The following is a 25,640-nucleotide window of genomic DNA, read 5'->3' as shown; positions in this document are numbered from 1 at the left end:
GGTAACTAGGATAAGCATATGAGCCTCAGTTTTGGTGATGTGTTTTCAGGTTGGTAATGAGAGACACAGAAAGGAAACAGAGCACATCTGCTCTTACAGATGTTCCCAGTGTTGCTGGCTTTCTCATTATTTGCCTCTTCCTGTAACAGGAGGACTGTTATCTGCTGTCTTTCTGCAGGATTAGTTGGGGTACAGTTAGCTTCTCTGTGCCAAGGTGGGTTTCTCCTCTGGAAATTCATCCTCACTGTTTTAATCAAGTTACTATTACTTGTCAGCAACATTTAAAACCTGATCTATGGTTTCTATACCACTAATAAAATAGACCCTATCTCTTTGTCACGTTCAATTTATTCTTCATATCTTAATAAAAAGTGGCTTGGGGGAATCCAATAACAGATTATAGTTATGGCCAAGTTTTCCATGGCATTTAGCTTAGAACAGGCTCTAAAACACAATGCACCTTAAACACTTCTGCTTTTAAATGTTTTAAAAAGTTTGAAGGCTTTTTATTTTGTGAGGCTTGCCACAATCCATAAGATTTTTAATGAAATCTCTTCTAATACTTCACATTTTGTTAAATAATACTGGGCACCAATACAAAATCAGTAAAGCAACATTAGGAGAGAATAAAATGGCTAAAAAGAAGATAGAAAGAAAGAAATAGTAAAAAATACAATTTGCTTAGGATAAGCCATATAACTGACCAAAAATAAGATGACTTTGTTATTTTTAAACAATTGATGGTTCTGAACTTTCTAAAAAAAATTCAGGTTACAAAAATGATTATGGGACAAGTTTTCAGCCACTTCTTTGTCTGTGAATGCATTTCCCTCCATTCTGGGGGAAAGGGGTGAACGTGAGACCTCTCTCTAAGTGCATGACAGTGGAGTTTTCTAATTACCAACCATCATCTTTGATGGGAGCCTACAGTGCTGACAGATGGGCCTCACTCCAACAGAATCTGGTAATGTTTTATCCCTGGCATTTGCCAAGAGCAAGTACTTGAAATACTCTGGTATTGAAATTATATTGATCCGAGGATAGACTGTGCTCAGAAATGAGGTCTCTAAATAGTTCTAAACTTGCAGGATATTACTGAATTATTACACAAATTTTAATCAAAAAGTACTAAAAAGTAATCATGGTTTTCATCAGCTGTGATGTGCTTTCTAGGCTGTTCTTCTGAGAACAAAATTTACATAATTCCTATCAGCTACAGTTTTGATACAAAACCCTTACGTATCCTTTCAGTGAGTGTGGGCCAGCGATGGGGACCCCTGCTGAACTTCTGGGAAACATTTATACAGAAGAGATCAGCATTTTTCTCAGGTTGACCTGGAATACCTGTCAATAGGTGGTGTGTGGAGTGAGGCTTTCTATGGAAAGTAAGTTACTGCTGTGGATATTCTGGAATGTCTGCTTTCCAGACAGCCACTTGTTGCTGCTGCTAACAGCTAGGTCCCAGAGTGGGCTTCTCTTTTTCTTTCAGCTTTTTTTCTTTTCTGGTTCTGGGCATGTCTGTTTTCTTTTTTAATTTTTATTAATGTTTATTTATTTTTGAGAGAAATAGAGACAGAGCGTGAGTTGGTGTTGGGGGCAGAGAGAAAGGGAGACACAGAATCCAAAGCAGGCTCCAGGCTCTGAGCTTGCCAGCACACAGCCCGACACTGGGCTCCGACTCATGAACTGTGAGATCATGACCAGAGCTGAAGTCGGACGCCTAACCGACTGAGCCACCCCGGTGCCCCGGGCATGTGTCTTTTCTTTAAAGAGGTGGACTTCCTTACAGGCACTTCCAGCCATACCCAGTGTTCTATTCCATTTGCAGCTGAGAGACTGAGCACAGGGTAATTGTTTGCTCCTCAGCCCCTCTTGAGTGTGTAGATTTGTGGTCAGGCTTGCAGAGGCTGTGTGATTAAGAGAAGGGGCATTGGTATCCAGTCTGTGTTCTAATCTTCCACCTCTAAGCTGTGTGAATGTAAGCATGTTAGTGTCTCAAAGCTCTAGGGTTTGTTTTGTTTTGTTTTTTCCATCTGTGAATAAGAATAATATTAATCGCCTTGAATATTCATCTCTTAGGATTTTTGGAAATCCTTACCACGGTTCCTGTTATATACTATGTACCAAGCACAAGCACATCTGTTGCCTCTCCCTGCTCACATACATTCATACTCACTAGGCTTTTATCTCCTGGAAACTTTGTTATCTGCACCTAGCCTGAATGCATATGAATTTTGAAAGTGCTGATTCTGATTGGGCAAAGCTTTCCTTTGTTTTCTGATTGGTATCTCTAGAGAGGCATGGTCACCTCTGATGGGTATTTACTTACGTTTTGAAATTTATATACTTTTTCTGCTTTCTTTGGCTTGATATAACTGGAAATGAGGATACCGAGGTGATGGGGTAAAGTTTCTGAAATCTCTCGTGGTTTTTTGGCCTCTACCCTGGAAAACCTCAAGTGCTGCTAAGTGATAGGGTGAGGTGTAATCTGATTGGATTTGTACAACACAGGCCACTTAAGCAAAGCCACGACCGCAGATAATGGCGCGTCGGTGTAAAATGGACCATAGAAACCTAGGTTCTTGACATGCATTGGTGGCAGGGCACACCAGGCAACGCAAAGCCCAGATACATTCTGGGAAAGATAAGTGTGGGAAGAGGAACTGCCTTATCATCAAAACAATTGAGAAATGTGTGAGAGTAAGAGGAGGAAGTGGAGTTAGAACCACAATGTCTGTTAGAGGCTGGCAGAAAGCCCAGGAAGACCTGATGGGGTGGCCAGTCACAGCAGTGATGGCGGGGGGTGGGGGGGGTTCTGATACCTCTTAAGAAGGGGCCGGCAGCATCGGCACCAGGATGTCCCCTTTGGTGCGTGTCAGGATGGGGTATATTTTCATAAGATTTGCATATGTGTTTTGTGCTTGGTGCTTTGGAAGAACCAGAATTGCCTTATTTACCTGGATGAATCTCTTGACCTTTCTTCTGAGCTTCTCAGTGCCTGCTAGCGAGATTTTTGAAGGGCTGAGTCTTGGTCTGTGCCATGTGGCTCTACCCTGGGACTGGTTCAATGCATGTGCATGTGCCAGAGAAAAGGCTAAGAGATTCCATCGTCAGTCATATTTTCATCCCCTCATCAACGACATACTTCTTGAATGGAAAGTAGTTTATCATCGCCAAGGCCTCAGCTCCACAGGTGGCAGCCATTCCTCTGATTCCCCAGGAATTCCAAGAGAACAGGATGTGTATTTACTCAGAAGCCACCAGTGAAAAAATAGACCAGTTTAGAATTCTTACATCTCCAGACTTCTGCCCTGCTGCATGTGTGAATTTATTTCTACTCAGAACAGACACATTCCCAATATCATTGATCTGTGCACCCAAAATACAGTCAGATCTATATCCTTCTTTCAAGGGGCTGACAGTCTAACAGGGGAGGAAAGAAAATAATCTCTGTGGACTGCAAGGTAAAAGCATTAAGTGCTCTGAGATACACCGCTAGAGTGAGATGGGTATCAGGAAGGGGATTCAAGGAAGACTTCTTGCAGGAGATCCTGCTCTGAGTCTTCAGGGATTTTCTGAAAGGCAGAGGCAGGTGGGATTGAGAGGGAAGAAGGGCGCTTGAGACAGAGGATCACGTCATAGGGGCCACAGGTGAGCAACTGGATGCAGTGAGTAGTTGGGTGGCAGGAGAGCCTAAACCAGGGAGGCGAGGGAAAGGATCTCTAGGATGTTACAGAGCTAACATTTTGGTTGTGAAGGACAAGGACAAGAGAGGTCAAGGATGCTTCTAAGCTCCCAAGCAGGTGGTGCCATTTAAAAGAATAATGAACAAAGGAGGAGGAAAGGAAGGAACATGATGAATTCGCTGAAAAATATAAACCTACTGAATCTTAGGTGCCCGTGGGACATCCAGATGGATGTGTCTGGCAGGTCACTGGAAGTGCAGGTCTGAACTCAGATAAGAGTTGGGAGGTAAAGGTTTGAGAGTTACTTACTTAGAATGAATAGTTGGGGAAAAAAAAAAACCCAACCGAGGAGCTTGCCAAAAAAGAATAAAGAATGCGAAGTTGCATTCTTGGGGATCATCTTAGCTTTTGGGAAGAGGGAGAGAAAAGCCAGGGAAGATTGTCATAGAAAAAGCAGCCTGAGGGAAGAAAACAGGCAAGTACTGTCTTTGAACTGCAGGGCAAAAGAGAATTTTAAAGAGAGGTTGGGAGGATCAAAGAAGGGTTGGTGGAGAAAAGTGAGGACCGGGGAGAAGCCTGGACTTGTTGACTAAGAGGTCACTATGACCTTGGAGGGGACAGTCTTAGTACAGTAGGATCCAAGGCCATGTAGCTAGAGATTAAAGAGTGACTAAGTGGTCAAGAAGCACAGTGGACAGAAATTACACTTTATAAAAATTTAGTGGCAAAGCTTGTTGTTGTTGTTGTTGTTGTTGCTTTTTGACCCAGTGGATTCTTGTGCCCTGAGGGAAAGAATACAGACTCAAGGAAAGAGAAAAGGACAGTGTGACAGAGAAACGGATCACTGATGGAGGAAAGGCCTAGAGCAGGCTGGCAAGGGGCAGCTCGTGGTGTGGGAAGTGGCTGCGGGTGGGAGGGGGCTGGGTGTTCGGAGAAGAGCCGGGATGGAGGGGCCGCCGAGGCAGCCACGTCCAGGTCCCGCCAGTGTGACGTGGGGGCGTCTGCAGGAGAGGAGTGTCCTGAACTTGAGGATCGCCGAGTAGGTCTGAGACAAAGATGGTGAAGTACAAGGAATGCGAACTTTTGGCAGGACACGCTTGGGTTTAGGTAATGCGATTTGTAGTGGAACGTGTTGCCCCAGTTTTGTGACTTTTCTCAGGAACTCTTGGCAGTGAATGAGGAGAAAATGGGAGTGTGTGCCTTGCCCCAGTGCGACCGGAGACTGGGCAGAGTCCTCCCAGTACCAGGGCTGTGAACGAAGGGTTTGACCACACGCAGGGCCCCAGGGCGGGGCGTGAAGTTAAGTGAGCCCACACAGTGGACACGTCCCCCAGTGAAACAACAGCACACGTGAGCCCTTTGTGAGGGCAACAGACCATTCATTGCACAGAAAGGAGGTGAGATGGAAAAGACACACATGCCCCCTCAAAGCAGTGAAAATGAAATCAGTTTCCCTTTTTCTCCTTCAAGTCAAATCTCAAAATGAAGGCAAACAAATCTAGAGGAATGATGGCGTCACAGGAGTGAAAGGGATGAGGAGGAGATGGTCTAAACTGGTGTGTACTATGGTGAGGAGAGAGAGAGGACAGGTTGAGAGGATGGCCGTTCGTCTGGGCCACCCAACTGGAGGGGACACGTAGGGCCATTCAGCAAAGATGTTTAATCCTCACCTCCCTGTTCATGCTTCTGTCTCTAGGAACTCTTACAGGCAAAACAGGATCTTCAGGATCTGCTCATCGCCAAAGAGGAGCAGGAAGACCTCTTGAGAAAGCGGGAGCGTGAACTCACTGCCCTGAAGGGAGCCCTGAAGGAAGAGGTTTCCAGCCACGACCTGGAGATGGACAAACTGAAGGAGCAGTACGATGCTGAGCTGCAGGCCCTGAGGGAGAGTGTAGAAGAGGCCACCAAGGTGAGTCTGCTGAGCCAGGTCTGGTCAGACTCCAGGGCATGTTGGCCCGGGGCAAGAGAGTGAGGGTGTGGCGTGAGGACAGCCGAAGGGGTGAGACCGCCTTGCTCACGCCAGTGCTAGTTGTTTTTCTTTTCACTACAGAGTGAAACTCAGTTTCATCAGATTGTGGAAATAGAGCTTGATCACGAATAATGAGCTCAGCCCTGTTGCTGTTGACCATTTTGAGTCTATAAATTTAAAAATTGTTAAGGACCTGGATAATGCTTTTATTTGAGGTGAGATTTGGAGGCCCGTGAGGGAACTGAGCCCCTTGCAGAGCACACAGCGGGGCCCCTCCAGGTGTGCCTAAGGGTTGGAGGCCGAGGGCATTGGGTGGCTTTGCGACAGGATTGCAGACCAGACCCAGATTTCTGGAATCCTGACCCCTGCCCCTGCCTTAGCCTGTTCCTTTTGACTTGTGAAGCCTTTTGTTAAATGGTTTGGGTTCTTTTCTTAGCAGAGTTCCACCAGGGCTAATTGGCTGAATTGCCCAGACCCTTGTGAGATAATTTTTCTCTTAATTGAATTCTTGGCTCCTACAACATAGGTTGTAAATTATGTTGAGGTCTTCTGGTGCAGGCCTCATCTTGGCTGTTGAAGAAGAGAAAAAGCAACGTTTTGAAGGGGAAAATGCTTTGAAATATCATGCCATCTTTAGGGAATGAGGGGAATTACAGAGTATAAAGTTTTTTAGAGTCTCTGCGATGCACAGGTTAAAGAGGATGAGGAAAGAACTCTTGATACTGTTGGTTTATTCTGTGATGATTATGGCGACAGCTCTGAGCTTGTAGGCCCCCCCCCTCCCCTAAGCTCCATAGTGATTCACTGATTTTCAATTATGGCATGGTAATTGCAAATGACAAGAAGTGAAAGATGGTTTTGTTTGTTATAACAATAAAAGGTCTGGGAAATAGTGTGTTTGGGGTTGTTATAACTGAGATAGTTTTTAAAGAGCTTCTCATTGATTTGCCTTAGGTTTTTGGGTTTTTTTGTTTTTTTTTTTTTGGAGATTAGGTTTAGTTTGAAGGAGAAAATGGAAACTGATTTAATTTTCGTTGCTTTGAGGGCATGTGTCTGTTCCATCTGATTTTCTTTCTGCGCAGCAACCTGGTGTCCTTTTTCTTAGCTTTTCTGTGCTGTTGTTTCGTGGGGGATGTGCTAGGAGGCTACTAAGTAAGAGGATTCTCCTTTGAACCCACATGTCTTTATCAGGTTCAGACCTTTCATCAAAGCTCGAGTTAATATGTTTATTCATTGAAGGGTAGTTGAGGATGGTGTTTCGGGCATATGTATAGTGATCTGAATATAAGGAAAGTTAAATTTGTGCCACGCATCAGATGCAGGGTATGTTATTAGAAGCTTGTAGGTCCTCTCACAGATAGTGCAAGTGCGGAAGGGAAACATGGTAGGTGAAAGAGGACATTTTTGTTGTATGACTTCGAGGTCATCTGTAGAGACATAGTCTGTTGCATTTTGACTCTTTCAAAGGTCAGTATTGTATGTTAATGTACAGCATTTTTTAAAATGTTTTATTTTTCAGTGAGGACAAGTGGGGGAGGGGCATAGAGACAGGGGAACAGATGATCTGAAGCAGGCTGTATGATGATAGCAGAGAGCCCGATGTGGGGCTTGAATTTATGAACTGCGAGATCATGACCTGAGCTGAAGTTGGATGCTCAACTGACTTAGCCACCCAGGTGCCCCAAGTACAGCATTTTAATTATGCCAATTTAAGAAAGATAACTTGGTTGACCCATATGGGTTTGTGAAAGAAATAACAAGTGAGTTAACCAAGACATGTATCATTGGCAGAGAATGTAGGGTTTCTAAGCAGCAGGAAACTAACCAAAAAGGGATGCACCTCAGCATCCAAAGGGGTGTGTGCCAGCAAGGTTCTTTGTCCCAAGGTCATATTCTACAGTGCTCTCAGAATCTTCCCCTGAAAGGACAAATTTGATCATGTCAGCCTGTGCTTAAAGGCTCTCTTGGCTCCCCATTGCTACATTTAAGTTCCAAGTTGTTATTGTGGTAGGTGATAGAAGCCCTTTTTCTACCTAACCCCGTTTCCAGAAAACTCCATGTTGTCTTAGTCCTTTCACCTTTCTGTACATGGGAGCTGACCTCCGTCCACTTTTCTGCCAGACTACCCCCTTGAGAATCCTTCAAGACCCTCCCCAAATTTCCTCTCCCCTGTGATGGTGACTGGATACTTCCACTCCCCTTCGTGGGGTTAATTGCACCTTTCTTAGGGTTTCTTTTGCTCCCTAGTTATTCATCTTCTGTAGTTTCTATGATACCATGTTGTAACTCATCATGTCTGCGACTTCGTTAGACTCTAAGCTTCTTAAAGAAACACAGGGGACATTTTTATCCCTCCTTTTTCTTCCTGGAGTAGGAGTGGAAAACTTAAGTATCTCAGGGCCCAGGCAAGGACATGAATGAGTGGACTTCTGGGTGTGTTGTTGGGGGGACAGTAGGACACGGTGGAGACTGTGGCAAACTGGTAAGTGTGCCCTTTGCTGTAGAGTTCGTTGCTTCTTTACTGCTGTTGAAAATTGTCAGTAAAGGAATCCTGCCCCATGTTATCATCTCTCAGTTTTTTTTTAAAGAATTCAGATATCTGGATGTTGATGTGAGATCTTCCGACTTTTAAATTAGCAAGAAAAGAATGGTATCAACCAAACTGAGCTCATCTGCAGGCTGCCAACGTGTGACCTTTGTCTCTTGAGTTTAGCACAGTGTCTGGCACACAGTTATATCTGCGTAATCTGATGAGTGAAAGGAAGTAGACGACAAATTCCCCTCATAACTGGGTTTTCAGTCCCTGTTGTGTAGTTACTCTTGGCTTTTCTGCGATGGTGATGGGGGAGGTCTTTGAAGAAACTCTGTTACTCTGAATTTCTGTACGTTGCCTTTACGTTTCCCTGCAGTTTCCTAAAGGGCATCATGATTGCGTTTTTGTCTCTTGTTTAGCTTGTGCTTCTGAAGGTGGTTGCTGAACAAATGTGACTGAATCATATCTAATGGAAAAAATAAAGTCAGTTTAGCAGACAGATGCTGCCTTTTTGTTACATTATTTCATGTGAGTATTCTATAATAGAATTTTAAGGTTATTCTATTAACTACTTGGAGGAGAGTGAATTAAATATAATTTTTTAAAGTTTATTTTATTTATTTTGTAAGAGAGGGAGGGAGGGGCAGATAGAGAATCTCAAGTGGGCCGTGTGCTGTCAGCTCAGAGCCTGACACAGGCCTCGATCGCAAGAACTGTGAGATCATGACCTGAACTGAAATAGAGTCAGACACTTAAGTGACTTAAATACAACATTTTAATTTGGTATCTTGTTTCTTAAATGTGTGCATTAGCATTTAGCCTTTTGCTGTCCCAGAGGAAGGACTTATCCACCACTGTGACTAAAAACTGACATTTCTTTGAGGAACTGCATTGCATTAAAAAGTTTATTTCCTTGGTAAGTCTTAGGAGGCAGCCCAACTTCCTGCCATCAGTTTTTCTAATTTTTGTCACTGCCCCAGGGCTCAAAACCCCTAAAGCGCTATTTTATTGTTGTCAAATAACAAATATTTCATCCTGGCCTGAGCTTGAGTGCAAGAAGTTTTAAATTACTAGAACATTTGGTGAAAACCACCAAGTTGTATTAAGAACATTTTACAGGTATTCCAGATAGACACTCTGCAAGAGTGGTCTTGGTAGACCCAAGCAGCTACACCTTTTTTAAGAACAGAATGATTGCTTACCAGATGAGAATTCATGAGTGCTTGTTTTTTGTTTTTTTGTTTTTAATTCTTTAAAATTAATTAATTTTGAGAGCAAGAGAGAGAGCATCAGCAGGGGAGAGGCAGAGAGAGAGAATCCCAAGCAGGCCCTGCACATTAGCCTGGAGCCTGATACGGGGCTTGAACCTGCAAACCGTGAGATGATGACCTGAGCCCTGAGTGCTGTGGTTTTGTGGTGTTTCCTTGTGCAGCAAAATGAAGTGTACCTTCCCCTCCAAGCAGTGGTGGTTTGGGTCATTAGGTGAGCTACTTGAGTTCCCTTCCCATTGAGAAATGGAACTTGACGTCTGTTAGAAAAGGGGGTTATTTCTATCAAACATTCTTCCAAAGGACCCTTAAGGACTTTGACACTGTATTTCATAGCTACTTCTTTGTGCTATGTCCTTTTATACTCTTTCTGGTTTTGAAAGCGAAATGTTCTGTCTCTACGTGGGTTTGTGGCAGTTGCTAGAATCTAAGTGAGGAAATGGACAGTCAGTGGGGATGTGAATGACCACTGTCTGGTGGAAAAATGAAGCCGATAGCTCCTCTTTTTCATCCATACCCCTTTCCATCTTCAACTCCTCATGCAAAAGACAGGTGCAAACAGTTTAGTGTTTTCAGATTTCTAGCTCCTCCAAGGAGTTCCCTGGTTGCTTCTTGGACCTTATAGTTTCTAGGGACTGGTGAATGCTGGAAATCTTGTTCTAGGTTTTTTTTCTCGTTCATACTCAAGACTGTCATCATTTTCCACTAGGCATCCCCAGTGTGTGGCATTTAATGGGTGTTCAATACATGGTTTTGGAGGACAGGAATAGACAAAAGAGAGATGGCCTTTGAGTCCTGACAGTCCTGAGGCATATTAGATTATTTTAGGGTCTAATTTATGAATTTAAATTGTTTCTTGTGAAAATGACCAGATCTTGTCTGTTGAGAGCAGTTTCATAATGTTAATGTTGATCTTCGAAGGACTGATTTGTGTCTAAAAGATACAGGTATTTTGAGGGTGTTCAAAGAGCCACTTTTACTTTTGTATTGTGTAACATGACTTCTGGGCCATTAGGCCACCTCAAGGCCTCAACACACAGCAGTTAAGCAACAAATATGTCTTAGATGAGTGAATGAGGGGAAGTGGGAGGAGAATGGAGATACGTGAGAGACTCTTGCCATCCTTCACGTCTCCATTTGTATTATATGTAAATACAACATTTATAAGTTTACTTACTGAACCATTGTCAAGTGCAAGGTATGGTGAAAGTTATGAAGATAAATCAGAGAAGTGTACCTTCCAGAAGATTGGAGGGGAGAGAAGTAATATTGAAGCTGACTACAGAGTGGGAAAGAGTAAATGCCCCAAGCGAAGTGTGGCTAAGTGCTGTGGGAGGTGGCTCGCGCTGGGGGCAGGGGTGATGTGAAGGGGAAGCCAGTGGTGTTTGAGGCCGAGGACATGGGTGGTGCTGGGTCTGGCATATTCAGCATCTTGTAAGTAGGGAAGTGAGATGTGGCTCTGGGCTGGAGCCTTGTAGGGCAATAGAAGATAGGATGGTTACAGATTAACAGAGACTTTTGAGAGGCAGAGACCCGGGTCCAACACATGGACCATGTTTGGATCCCAGTTCAAACAAATGAACTGCAAAAAACAAAATATATTTGAAATGATTGGGGACACTTAAACATCATCTGTATATTTAGTGATATTAAGAAATAGAGTATGCAAAAGTATTAGGAGTGATGATAGTGTTATTTTTAAAAGTTTATCATCTATTTGTTTATTTGGAGAGAGAGAGAGAGAACACCAGTAGGGGAAGGGCAGAGAGAGAGAGAGAGAGAGAGAGAGAGAACCCCAAGCAGGCTCTCCACTGTCAGTGTAGAGCCCGATGTGGGGCTCAGTCCCACAGACCATGAGATAAAACTTGAGCCAAAATCAAGAGTCAGACACCCATCCGACTGAACCACCCAGCTGCCCCAATACCTGACCCATTTTTAAGAGTCTTTTATTTAAAAAAAAAAAATTAAGTTTATTTATTTTGAGAGAGAGAGCATGAGCAGGGTAGGGGCAGGTAGAGAATAGAGAGAGAGAATCCCAAGCAGGCTCTGCACTGTCAGTGCAGAGAGCCTGATGCCGGGCTTGAACTCATGAACCATAATATCACGGCCTGAGCTGAAACCAAGAGTTGGACACTTAACCAACTGAGCCACCCAGGCACCCCAAGAGTCTTTTACATTTTAAAGAAACTTACTGAAGTATTTATAGGTGAAATGGTAGGCTATCTAGAATTTGCTTTAAAATAATCCAGTTGGGGGAGAAAGTGATTGGGGGTGTGGATAAAACCAGATTAACTATGTGTTGATAAGTATTAAAGCTGCATGATGGATAAGTGAGTGTTCATTATGCTACACACTCTACTTTTGCTAATGTTTAAAATTTTTCATGATAATTTTTTTTTAAGAACAGAAAAAGACAAGATAGATAAGGTGAGGTGAAGAGGGATACGAGGACTCATTAAGTATCGTAATGCCGTGACACATGAGTGGTTTTTCATTGATGAGGGAGCACTTGATGTTTGTCACAGAGACCTAATAGGGACATGCTTGCATAGCAGGGACATGCTTTCATAGCGGTGACCTGCAGGTAGGGGAGTTAGCAGTTGGAAGAAAGGTTAGAAATAGGAGGATGGAGCTGCGGGGTCAAGGAGGCAGTGGCCAGAGAGGCAGGACTGGCAGGAGAGTCCCCACATGAGTGCCATGATTGGGGTGAGGGACAAAGAAGAGATAGGGCTAAGCCCAAGGTATTGCCTCAGGTGCTGAGGCCTTGCTGGGGATGGGGAAGTTCCAGGTGGGGCTTCTGGGGGAAGGCGGTTGGTGAGAGGCAGGGTGGCCCTGTTGGGTGGGGTGGTGAGCCAGTTCACGAGGGTGGAGGCCACTCCCGGAGGGTCGTGATGGCTCCAAGACAAGAAAACAGGAGCATAGGGTAGAAGAGCAGGAGGACGCAGGCTCAGAGACAGGATGAGAAGCGGCCAAGTCTAGTAACAGGAAAGCACGTTGGAAGAGTGTTGCATTTGGCTTAATGGATGATGTATTTGAGAAACTTCTAGAAGCAGCTTGTTTTTGCATCCACATATACATACACACACACACACACATATATATGTATATATACATATACATACAAGTCTCTGTGCTTTCATCTTGTTTTGCTCTGTATGGTGTAAATTCTTTCTAATACATTTTATATCCTGTAACGCTTCTATAAATTGTATTCAAATTCAGAATGGTGAAGCTTTCTTTCCCCCTCAAAAGTGTCCTCAAATTATGGCTCTATGTTTATGTTTCACCGAACAATTTGGAAATGTCACTCGTCTTATAAAAATGGAGATGTGCTTCAATGCCCCTTTCTTGTGTCACTTCTAGATTTTCCCTCTCTCTTTCCTACTGATCTGTGACTGGTTCCTTTAAAAGCAGAAGGTCACCAGAGGGTCAGATGGTAAAATCAGTGCTAATCTCAGGATCAATGGAATTGCCTCCCCTAAAGATAGGGCTAATTCAGTGAAAAATCTCATTTCTGTTTTCTCCACGGGAGCGAGGGTAGTGAGGGAACCTGGAGAAAATCCTTATTTCCCCAGCTTTCTAACTTCACATAATCGGCTTACTCTGGATGACGGCTGTTGAGAACGGGGGACATGGCAGGGTGGCAGGCAGGTGCTCAGGTAAAGGGAAGTATCTCTTTTCCACCGACTCAAGTGCGCCCAGAGTGGCACAGAAGTTTCCATTGGCAAAAGTAAAATGCAAAGATTCAAGGTTAAACAAGGTCTCCTACATTTTTTTCTCACTAGTTTTTTTTTTTCCCTCCAGAAATGACTCTTTTAATAATTTCATTGCTCTTTTGCATTCTGTATTGATTAAAAAGTAGCTGAATAGGAGGCATGGTGTGGTGTCCTAGGATGTTTGTTTTGGACCCACCATTTAAGCCCTAGACATGCCCCCTCCCTGCTGGGACTCTGATCCCAGTTGCACGGGTCCTGATAACGCCTCTTAGGGAGCCGTGGTGAACATAAACAGGACATCTCTGTACTTGCCTCCTGGTGCTTTCACTCAGCTGCCAAATTGACTTGCTGTGGTTTGTAGAAGAGTAAGAGTCTCACACACAGCCGTTCCTTTTTCATCACATGTTTGAGTGTGTTTGACCAGTGCTGGACGCTGAGGATACAAAGGTGGGCACGCCATGGTTTCTAGCTTTAAAGATCTTTTATGAGTCCTGGAAAGACATGCAAATAAGAGGATGATAAAGTTATGGTGCTGTGGTTGAGGCACACGCAGGGTGGGAGATCAGGAAAGGCTGACCACTTTTCCTTAGATGGCAAAATTCAGGAGAGAAAGAGCACGTTCCTTTTGTACCTTGACACCCTGAGTGTCTTTTACATACCAAATACTTAAGATTTAGAAACGAAAAAGATACTTGTTTTCCTAGGACCGCTCTAGGAGTTTCTGGACTTTAGCACCCCTCGAACCTACTATCATTGTACTAGACTCCTTTTAGTAAACTCAGAGTTAACAGTTGGAAATCCTGGACAGTTTAAATACCCTAAGTGCAAGGCAAAGAAAGAATGTTGACCTGGGAGATGAGTTAAAATAGATTTCATTTATTTGAAGAGCCAAATAGGTTCCACTTACAGTTAAGATTTCCAGAGGGTAGGACCCCATAAAATAAAATATTTACAAGGAGGACCTCTGCTTTTCCCAGTTCGGACCACAGCATTAACAGAGCTCTCATTTGGGTCTGCTGTCCTGAGTGGCTTTGGCTGCTGCTGTTCTGCGGAGAGCATCATGGTGCAGGAGGGTGAACTGATGCCGAATCACATTAAGAAGATTATTCACATGGGATAGGTCGGACATTGGCCAGGTTTTAATGATTGGACCGTGTAGCTTCATGAGTGTGGTTGAACAGGAGGGCCTTTTCCTGCAGCTCCAAAAGGAGGGGTGTGGAAAGGAAAGCTTTCAGGACACCCAGAGCATTCCGATGACCCAGAAAATCATAGCGAATTCACATTCAGTGTGAAGAGAAATGGGGAGGGAAGGAAAAACTCTTGTCCTGGCCTCAGGAAGAGCAACAGAACAGCCTGGTCTACAAACCATGCTGTCCCTGCCTTGCCTGACACAGGCTTTGAGTCGGTTGGGAGGAGAGGAGAGCTTCCATCTGTTTCCCATCTGTACTGAGGAATGACCAGAGGGTGAGGCTTAAATGATTCAGGAGATTTGACTTTAGCATCAATTCCTAACCACTGGGAATGGGTTGCTGATACAGTTTGTGGAATCTCCGTCAATAACTACTTTGCTCATAGTCATTAGTTAATTAAGCAACTATCTACGGAGCATTCCATTATGCCAGGCACTGTCTATGCTGGGTTGTGGAAAGAAAATGGACAAAATGGGGGAGACAGACCTTATTCAGTTAATCACATGTATAAATGTGTAATTCACTTGTGATAAGCGCTTTGAAATAGAGGAGGGGGGATGCTTCCTTGAGGAAAATGGTGGACATCTAAAGGATGAATAAGAATTAACTATATTAAAGAAAAAACTCAAAGAATATTCCAGGAGGAGGATAGAGCATGTGCAAAGGGCTTGGTGGCAGGAGGGAGCGTGGTCTATGCAAGATGTGGAGCGAAGGCCAGTGATGTTGGGCTGTGCAGGGCAAGGGAAGTCTGGTGTGAGAGGAAGTAAAGAGGAAAGCAGGGACTGGCTCTTGCAGGCTTGTGCACCTGGGGGGTTTTGTTCTTTTTCCTAAGAGCCATAGAAATCATGAAAGACTTTTAAAAAATATATTTATTTATTTTTGAGGGGGGGGGGCAGGCAGAGAGAGAGGGAGAGAGAGAGAATCCCAAGCAGGCTCCACGCTGTCCGCACAGAACCAGCACGGGACTTGAACTCCTGAACTGTGAGATCACATCCTGAGCTGAAACCAAGAGTCAGATGCTTAACCGACTGGGCCACTGAGGCTCCCCACGAGAGACTTTTAGTGTGCGTATGTGTGTGAGAAGGGGGGGGGTGGGGAGGGAGCCAGAGGCAGAGAAAGACACACGCACAGAGACACAAGCAGATTATCTCTGTAGAAAAGTCTGCTCTGGTCTTTACACGTGAGATGGAATGCCCTGGGTAGTTTGTTCATGCTTCCACTTAAGATGGAAGCACAGACTGTCTGAGGTCTTGTTAGCAATCCAATTCCATTTTTAATGGTATTATTACCTGCCCCTCTCTCTGCTGAAGGGCAGAAAGGGAAGGGAGTAGGGTCACGGAGGGCCCCATTTTGTTGGTGAGGTTTTTGCTCTTTGCCAAGTGCTGGTTGCCTAAATTTGTAAACTGTGCTGAGGAACAAGTGGATGAGGGTAAATAGGGACCAAGGATGAAGGGGAAAGTTTACTACATTGGTGGTGAGGTTTGTAGGAGGAATGTTTCATTTGTTTCTTGTCTAATATGGTTGTTCTAATGTCTCAATGCTGGAAATGTATGCATTTACAGAAGTAGTGAGAATAACCAAGTGGAGTGCTTGTCTGTCTCCCTGAATGGAATGAGTGTTCTGAGATCTCTGAACCATCCATGGACACCACCCAGAGGTCAGGTGTGTGAGCAGGGCAGGGGTAGTAGTCACTCACTGAGGGCCAGTAACCAGACACATGTCCAGGTGTGGCCACAGTCAGCCCACAGAACTGGGCAGTGTAATGAGAGAGGCCTATTTTAAATAGCCAGGCACCATCACAGCCAGTAGAACATTGCAAATAGTTAAATCATTGACATCTGAAAGGGAAAACCACTTTAATTTTATTACCAGAAATCCTGCTTAATCTGTGTTATACTCTCTCAGGTCCTTTATACTCTCTCTGACCCTCTAAACTCTGCCCGATGAATATTTTTCTAAAGACTTGCCAAGATCATTAAGTAGATTTCTACTTGGTGGAAAAATTTGGCACTATTATTTGATCACGTGAAGCAGAAAATGGAACATGTCATAAGCTCTAAGTCCATTAGATAAGAAGCAGTGTGGAAACAGAAACATGTACAACGTTGGGGTGCCTGGATGGCTTAGTTGGTTAAGCGTCTGACTTTGGCTCAGGTCATGATCTCATGGTTCGTGAGTTCGAGCCCCGCCTCGGGCTCTGTGCTTACAGCTTGGAGCCTGAAGCCTGCTTCGGATTCTATGTCTCCCCCCCTCTCTGTCCCTGCTCACACTCCATATCTCTCTGTCAAAAATAAATAAATGTAAAAAAAAATTAAAAAAGAAAAAGGAATATGTACAATGTCAAGGCAAATGAGGATAGGTAAGGCAATTGTAGTAGTCAGCCTCTGAAATGGCCCCCAGTGATCTATGCTTCCTGATATTCTTGATGCTTCATAGTCCTTTCTCATGTTGATAGGGCTAATGTGGGTGACCAGGAGGAAATGGTAGAGTATGACTTCCAAGGCTGGGTCATAAGAGACACTGTAGCTTCTTCCTTGCTTCCTCTTGAATCACTTGCTCTGGGGGAAGCCAGCTGTTGTGAGGGCCTACGGGCAGCCTGTGGAAAGTCTCTTGTGGTGAGGGACCTAGGCCTCCTGTCAACAGTTATGTGACCACCCCATCTTGTAACTGGATCCTCTGGCCCCACTCAAGTCTTCAGATGACCGCAGTCATGGCTGGCATGTTAACTACAGTTTCATCAGAGACCCTGAGCCAGAACTACCCAACTAAGTCACTCTTACCTTCAGAAACTCTGAGATAATTAATGGTTAGTGTTATTTGAGGCTGCTAAGTTTGGGGACAAGTTGGAATGCAGTAATAAATAACTAATATTGCAGTTTGACTAAGCCATGTCTTCTATGTCGCATTTCTTGATAACTGCTGACTCCAGCAGAACTACAGCATCCTCTCACACGCTGGTCTAGTTTTTGTTTTGCTGGGCTGTTCGTGTTAGGTGATAACGTCATTCTCTTCATCTTGAAGGATGGACCATCTTATTCTTTGTATCTCTGATAGCTTGCAGAGTGCTCAATAAGTAGGCTCCGTGTAAACGAATCAGAATGTACAAAGGTGAAACAGAGTAACAGCTTAAGAAGTCAGGGTTCTAAATCAGGCTCTGCTATGGACTTTATAGAAGTTTCCTGGTCCTTGTTTTTTATTGCCTTTATTGTAAATGGACACCATTTGTATTAATAAAAACAAACGATAAATGAATATATTTGCATATATGCTTGTGTACATGTAGACAGTCTCAGGAAGGATGCAAAGCCATAAATGGTGATTGCCTTTGGGGACAAGTAGGGAGATGGGGTGAGAGAAAAGCTCTTTAAAAATAGCGTATAAAACCTTTCAGACCATTTGAGTTTATCCCATGTACAATGAAGTGGGATACTGATCTGTGCCTCTCCTATGTGGGCCAAGAGGAACCCTTGAGTTCAGTGATGAATGTTTACTTTTTGTCACTGGGGTCTCTGTCTCTGCCTTGTCCCTTCCCTTCCATCTGCTGCCTGGTCTGTGGCTTCTGTGCCCTTGCTATCAGTTCTGTTGGCTCATCTCCTTTCCCGTGGACACTGCCCTACTTCAGGCCTTGTTATCTTTAGTCTGGGTGATTTCAGCAGCACTCTTCCTGTTTCCGGGATTTGGCCCTTCCACACCACACCCTCCTGCTGCAGGTGGGCCAATTGACAACGGCCCCTCTCCCATCCCCCATGGCTTTTCTCCATTACAGAGTCCTGCGCATGCTGCCTCTCTCCTGCCTTTCAACCCCGGTCCTCACTGTTGTCCATGATGAACCCAGCACCAGAGACACTAAACAGAAATGTGTTTCCATCCCCACTCCATGCTTTCTGCCTCTGGGCCTTTGCTATGCAGTCTCCTTTAATCTGGAAGCCGGTGTGGCACAGTAGACATAGTAGATGGTGCTTCCTGGCAGGGAGATCCTTTTTTGGAGTATTGTATTTTATTTTGTAGAGTGATATTGCACATGATTTTTTCAAAAAAAATTCAATTTCTATGCACCAACCACCAAAATACCCTCAATTTTTCTCCTTTTCCAAATCCTTGTAACTCCTTCCCCCTTTGGGAGGTAATCTGTGTTGGTGGTTCTTAACTAGGAGTGATTCTGCCCACTTGCCCTGGGGGACATTTGACAATGTCTGGAAATGTTTTTAGTTGTCACAACTGGGGCAGGGCTACTGGCATCCAGTGGGTAGAGGCCAAGGATGCTGTTAAATATGCTATAATGCACAGGACAGCCCTCCTACCCCTAACATGTGTTGCTGTTGAGAAATTGAAATCTATGTATATAAGTATATGTGTGTGTATATACATACGTGTGTGTGTGCATGCGTGCATGTGTGTATATCTTCTTTTCCTTTTACACAGATGACTGCTGTGTGACTTAAGCGTAGTTGGTGAGCAGTGACTGAATATTTTGGCAAACCACATCTGTAATCCCCAGAATCCTCTTCTCTCAGTTGGGAAAATAATACTAACAGAGGCTGTCTCGCAGAATTGTACATATTCTGACCTCAGTCTGTCTTTTCTGACTTGCTTTCCTGTGTCCTCCTCCTGGACTTTTCCTGTGTCCCCCTGCCATCTTTCCTGTGTCTCTGTTCATGTTAGCTATCTGTCTCCAGTGTCCTTCCCACCACTGCACCCCTGTCTCTGCCAGTAAGAACCCTGCTGTCCTCAGGATTGAGCTCACATTCCCTCTTCGTATGGTTCAGCGGCTGCTGGCCCTTGTCTTTGAGATCCCCAGAGCCTTTGCCCCTCCTAGAGCATTTACTGTTTTGCTTGGACAATAGCTGTTTATTCACTCAGCTCGTGGAGCATCATGTGAAGTGCTGGCATCCAGCATTTAAAGCAGAAACACAGAAAGGATAACTTTGCTTCGAGTAGGCGGGCCAGGGAATGGAATTCCTTAAGAGGGAATGAGGTGTGGTTGAGTCTTGGGAGCAGTGAGAGTTAGTGAGGTGACTTAAGGGTGGGAAAGGGCATTCCAGATGGAGGGAACTTCATAAGCTGCAGCATGGGACATTTTTGGGTTCTCTCCTGAGACTTCAGTGATAGCCATTTTCCTTGTATCCGCCAAAGTCTTACCCTAGGCAGTTAATAGATTGGTGTGTGTGTTCATGTATTTATCCAACAAATATTTTTGAGTGCTTTCTATATTTGAGGTGTTAAACAGACATAAATGGATTTAGGCATATTGTTGGTGGCAGATGGATGGCAATAGAGAACCGTTAGAATAGTAGATGGCCTTTACAGTGATTAGATGTGGTTTAGCGAGTTTTGAACTACAGATTAAGTCATGTGACGTGTGGTGGCCACATGTTAAGATTCTGGAAATGTGTGTGAGCACAAGTCAGAGGCAGATATAATGGAAAACTCTGCCTGCCCCAGTGGTCACCAGGGAACAGAACTTGCTTGAGCCAGCATTGTTAGGTTGGTTTCATGAGAGACAAAATCAAGGGCAAGGTGTTCGTTCCACAGGGTGATTGCAGTAGATTTTGCAGTAATGAATACGGTAATGTTGTTTTGTCAGCGGTGAGTAGGAGTTGGGTGGGAGAAGGGACAGGGGAGAGATCAGTTCCTTTCCTAGGAAATTCCAAAGTCGCGATGGGCCTTATCCTTGGGGACTTAAAGACGAAGCGGAAAATATGGCCAAGTGCACATATTTCTCCTTTTAACACTTCTCTTCATTTTCTTTCTTTTTGTTTTATTTGTTAAATTTCTGCACATGTTTCTCAAGTGTGTGGTCCAGAGAGAAGAAATACTGGCTGTCTCTGGATTTAGGAAAACTCTGAGTCCACTTATAGTTAGAAAAAAGGGCTGGATGTGCTTCAGAGACTTTTTGGAACAAGACTGGGGATAAAGTCAAGCAAATAAATGACAGAGCCCAGAAGAGGTGGCATTGAGATGGATCTGAAAGTATTCGGGCAGACGTGGCATGGAAGGATGTGAAAACTTTCTGTCTTTTCCATCCTTGAATTGCCCAAGAGCCTAAAGATGTCTCTTCTGCACCAGGGAAGGTGTTGGCTAGACAACTGTGCAGGGAAGGCTCTGATGCCTGCACAGTTACTTGGAAGGCACTGAATTCTTCATGGCTTTGGAGCAAGAGCCTGGGCATTAAGAAGCTCTGGAAAACAGGCACTGGGGTCATCCTACAGAGTCTGTATGGGGAAGTCTTTTAAGCCAGTTTGGTTTATAAATATGATTGTGAACTTGAGTCCAGCACATGCCAAGCCCAAAGGAACAGCATGCTGTTTGAAGCCCACGCACTTTCTGATCTGTAGGGAGGGTCCTTTCTGCCTGGTCAGGCGTTTTTCTTCCATGTCTATTAGCCTGTCACCTTGTGTGAGAAGAAGATTCCCACTGCCTCTTTGGTACTTGGTTTCTGAGACTCCAGGATGCCAGGCACCTCCCCTACCCGCTTGGCTTCCTTCTACCCATCCTGTTATGACCAGTTTCCCTTATAGCCCCAACCCGCTGCCCTTTCCCGTATCTGTCTTAGTGACCCTTCAAGGCAGAAGCAGACACGTGTGCTATGTACCGTGAACTTCCTGCTGCTGAACTGGGGAGAAAACGTGGCTGGCAGGTGGTGAGCTCTGTGGCTGATTCGGGCCCTGTGGAGAACCAGGGTTAATAATTTACTCTACTTCTGTGCAGCCACTGATGTTGACCTTGACAAAACTCCGCTGGAAATTAGTCAGAGCCTGGCCTGGCATTTAAGTAACAGGATAATAAGACACAGAAAAACTTCTTGTTGAGAGGGGAATCCTGTCTCCGCGTTTACAGTTGACATTCATATGCCTCAGTCCTGTTTGCATTCAGTAGTGGACGACTGTTTGCTCACCATATTCATAGTGTATGTGAGATAAAGATGTCATTCCAGGTCAGGGGGCATGGCTTTATGTGAGCCACTCATCCTGGTAGAGAACAAAAGCCACATTGAGGGAGAAGCCCTGTTAGGAGAGGCAGTCCAACATTTGGGCTTGGTGGGTAAGGCAGGTGAAGACTCTCCACCCCACCCCACCCTACACGCACGCTTTATTTGAAATTCATAGCCCCTTTTCTCGAGCAGGTCTGAATCTTCTACCGCCGGTGCTTGGAGAAGGTTAAACTGAGTAAACTTGCTAGTGTAAAGTCAACAGCACTGCCAGCTTCTAGAGGCCCTTTATTCGGGGATGGGGGAGCTCTCATTGTAGAATTTGCTCTCTCTCTTCCCTGCCATAAAACCAACCTCGGGGCAAAAAAGAGAGTTGGATTAAAAGTTCTAGTTAACTCTTGGGTAAGCCTAGGTTGCCAGCAAATACGCAGTGATCCGAAGGTAGACTCGCTTGTCAGGGAGTTGTCTGAATGACTGTGTGTTAGGTGCACGGTAGGGCCGTGCTGTTCTTGTTCTGCTCTCTGGAAGTGTGAATGCACTTATTTACCTTTCAAGAGCTGCAAAGCACTGTAGAAGGCCAGCTACCCTTCCCCCTCTCCCAGACCTCTAGGAAGGTGCCATGACTTGTTTAGAGATGGCTCCAGCATATAGTTTTTGGTTCCCTGGACAATGCTTTTTCTAGCACGCTGGCCAGCACTTTCATGCAGCCAACAAATACATACTCTGTAAATACGCATGTACTTGTGGGGAAGGCAGCTGGGCCAAGATGAGACTGTGTGGAGGATGGGGACCGAATAACACAGCAAGCCAGAAAAAAGGAGAGGCGGAGGAGGAAGGATGGGAGGGAGCTAAAAGGGAGAGAGCTGGGGACTGGGCCCAGCTCCTGGCTACAGAGAAAATCAGCATTAGAAACAGGCAAGAGGGACAGTCCTAGTTGGAAGTGTGATGGGCATGGTGAGGTGTAGCAGAGGCAGAAGAGAGAAGGGATGGCAGGGACAGGATGAGCAGGTGGGAGGTGGTGTGGATAAGAAGTGGAGAAGCTGGGAGCAACAGGAGATGAAAGACAGAGGAGTCAGGACTTTGAGCCCAAAATCAGATGGTAAAGGGAGGAAGGATGACTCTGAGAGAACCAAGAGGAGGGCGGAGGATGGAGCATAAAGCCATGAGCTCTGTTTCAGTGGGTGGGATTTCTGCCCTGGAAGTATCACCACACATTTATCCTAGATAAAGTATCACCCAACATGGGTAATCTCTGCCTTCTAATTCTAAGGACTCTCTTTCCATAGCCTTGAGCATGGTGTGAAAATATGGATTGGATTTGATGTTTAAAAGAGGGCTTTTATTTGAGGAAAAAAGGACTGAAGTCCAATAAGTTGTAGCTTTAGTCTCTTTTGGTGTCTGGGCAGGAGTTTGAAGAGACACCCTTGGAAAGACGTGTAAAGAACTTAAGTGACTCAGGTCCCATCCTTGAGAATGATATGAGAAATATTTCCTTTTTAAAAATTTATACTTCCGCTGAGAATTTATACAGCCTTTCAAAGAGGAGGCGGACACATTCTTGGTTCCCAGTGATCTGCCTGTGAACTTGCAACATTTACTTGGTGGGTCTTGTGTTCCTACCAGTTGGCTTGGGGCCATCTCCCTTCTTGGTGAAACCAACTTTGATATGTCATTGGAGATTTTCTCTTTACTCCAAATCATTCCTTGATGACCAGTACTAGAATAGTCTCCCCTTTGTATCTAGACATTATCAGATCAGCCAATAGTGTCTTACTAGTTTTAAATTTTTTTGGAGGGGTGGATTCCTCGGGATTTTCTACGTCAACAACCACGTAATCTGCCAATAAGCATAGTTTTATTTCTTCCTTTTCAATTTGTGTGCTTTTTAATTCTTTTTCCTGCCTTACTGTGCTGGCTAGAAGTTCCAGTCCTCTGCTGAGTAAAAGTGGTGAGGGTGGATATCTTGCCTTATTCTTGATCTTAGGGGGAAAGCATTCAGTCTTTCACCATTAAATATAATATTAGTTATAGGTCTTTTGTGGATGATCTTCATCAACGTTAGGATGTTCCCTTCTAGTTGGAGTTTTCCGGGAGTTTTTCTTTTTGTTTGTGTTTTTATGAATGGGTGTTGAATTTTGTCAAATGTTTTTTCTGCATCACTGATATGATCGTGTGCTTTTCGTGCCAATTTTCAAACATAAAACCAGTCTTGCATCCCTAAAATAAATTCCACGTGGTCTTCGTGTTTAATTCTTTTTATATAATGCTGAATTCTGCTTGCTAATATTTTGTTTAGGATTTTTGTGTCTGTATTCATGACGGATACTGGTCTATAGTTTTGGGGGTTTTTTTGGTGTGTCTTGTTTTGGTACTATCTTTGGTTTTGGTTTTGGGGTAATTGACCTCACCAAGTAAATTGAGAGTATTTCTTCCTCTTCTATTTTCTGGAAGAGATTGTGTAGAGTTCATGTTTATTCTTCTTTAAACATTTGGTAGAATTCTCCAGTGAAACCATCTAGCCCTGGAGATTTCATTTTGACAGTTTTTAAATTATGAATTCAGTTTCCTTAGGTATGGGACTGTTAAATGAACTGTTTCATATTGGGTAATCTGTGGTAGTTTATGCTTTTTGAAGAAGTGGTTCATTTCATCTAAGTTGTCAAGTTCATTTGTGTAGAGTTGTTTGTGGTATTCCTGTATTATCATTTGATGCTTGTAGGGTCTGTAGCAATACTCTGTTTTGTTCTTGATACTGATAACGTGTGTGTGTGTGTGTGTGTGTGTGTGTGTGTCTGTGATTTTTGCCAGAGGTTTGTCAATCCTATTACTCTTTTAAAAGGATCAGCTTTTTGTTTCATTTATTTTTTTTTCTGTTCTTATGTTTTATGTTTCACTGATTTCTGCTTTATCTTTGTTATTTCCTTCCTTCTGTTTACTTTGAGTTTGTTAATGCTCTTCCTTTTCTAGGTTCTTGAGGTGGCGGCTTACATTATTGAATTCAGACCTTTCCTCTTTTTAAATGTGAATATTTAGTGCTATTCCCCTTCACCGATTTAGTGAATATTTAGTGAAATATTTAGTGAATATTTAGTGAAATATTTAGTGAATTTCCCCTTCACCGATTTAGCTGTGTGCCATAAATTTTGACATGTTGTATTTTAATTTTCATTCAGGTCAGTGTATTGTTTTTTATTTTCCTCCAGGCTTCTTCTTCAACTCATGCATTATTGAGGAGTGGGTTGTTCAACTTCTAAGTGTTTGGGTATTTTCCCATTATCTTTCTTGGATTGATTCTACTTGGATTCCATTGTGGTCACAGAACACACTCATACGATTTCAGTTCTTCTCAATTTGTTAAGATTTGTTTTAGGGCCCAGGTTATGGTTTATCTAAGGTATTTATTCCATGAGTTCTTGAAAAGAATGTCTATTTTACTAGAAAAAGACTTTAAAATAGTAAATACAGATCGGTCTCAGGGATAAAAATAAATTTCTTGTGCAGGAGAAAGATTGTTTCTAGTTGGATGAGCTACTTAGCTCATAGCCTTAGTTATAGCATCAACAGAATGAGAATGCATCCTTTTTAGTGGTTCACAAACACTATATTTGCATGGTAAAAATTAAGTGGTAGAGGATATGTGAAGTATCCTATTTGCCACTTTTTCCATTCAGATCATAATTTTAAGGAATTTTTTCTGTTTTATAGTTTTTTAGTAGAAGAAATGATAGAAAAAAACTTACTTTAAAATAATTTGAATCATGCATAGAGTGTAATATAGGAAAAAGTAAATCTTTTTCAGATCATACTTTTGACAACACATATTTTCCTCTCTCCCAGCATATTTGGAGTGTCATTGGGTGAGCAAGCATAGGGCATCCATATTTTCTTTATTGGCAGCAGTACAGCCTGCTGGACACTGATTCAATAGGGGGTTGGCCACCTGCTACCTCTTCTGGTGCCCCAGCCGTACCAAACTCTCCTAATAGCCTTGCACTTTCCTTCTAGAGAAATCAAAGGGCCTGCCAAGGTAAGTCAGCAAACCAGGCCAGAGTCAGGAGAGCCAGAATTCAAGTTTATGAGCAGCTGAGTCAGGGGACTGGAATCAGAAGTGAGGGTGAGTCAGGAGCAGGGCCCAGGCTACTTAGACAAGCTGAGGTGGTGACCTCGTTGGATAAGCTTCCTTCCTGTTACTCCAGGACAGGGTTGAGCTCAATTTTGCTGAAGTCTGAACTTTATCTCCCACAGTGCTTGGCTACCAGAAGTGGCCAAAAAGAAAATTTGGCCCAGGTCAAGCTTCCCTGCCTCTCCTGTATTAAGTTACCTGTCTGAAAAATGTAAACCGAATTTTAG

At 43.8% G+C, this 25,640-nt stretch overlaps 1 protein-coding gene across 2 annotated transcripts in view; it reads left to right on the top strand.

Annotated features, from left to right (window-relative positions):
* The window catches only part of CGNL1 (cingulin like 1), a 201,394-nt gene that overhangs the window by 115,132 nt on the left and 60,622 nt on the right, over positions 1-25,640 (top strand). For both annotated transcript variants that reach the window (XM_047863828.1, XM_047863827.1), the window contains exon 8: positions 5,383-5,595. In XM_047863828.1, coding sequence (XP_047719784.1) covers positions 5,383-5,595 — 213 coding nt within the window. The remainder of the gene's footprint in view (positions 1-5,382; positions 5,596-25,640) is intronic.

This window comes from Prionailurus viverrinus, chromosome B3 (assembly GCF_022837055.1).
Source record: "Prionailurus viverrinus isolate Anna chromosome B3, UM_Priviv_1.0, whole genome shotgun sequence".
NCBI classification, from domain to species: domain Eukaryota; kingdom Metazoa; phylum Chordata; class Mammalia; order Carnivora; family Felidae; genus Prionailurus; species Prionailurus viverrinus.
The sequence above is the reverse complement of the archived record's forward strand: the minus strand, read 5'-3'. Positions and strand labels throughout refer to the sequence as shown.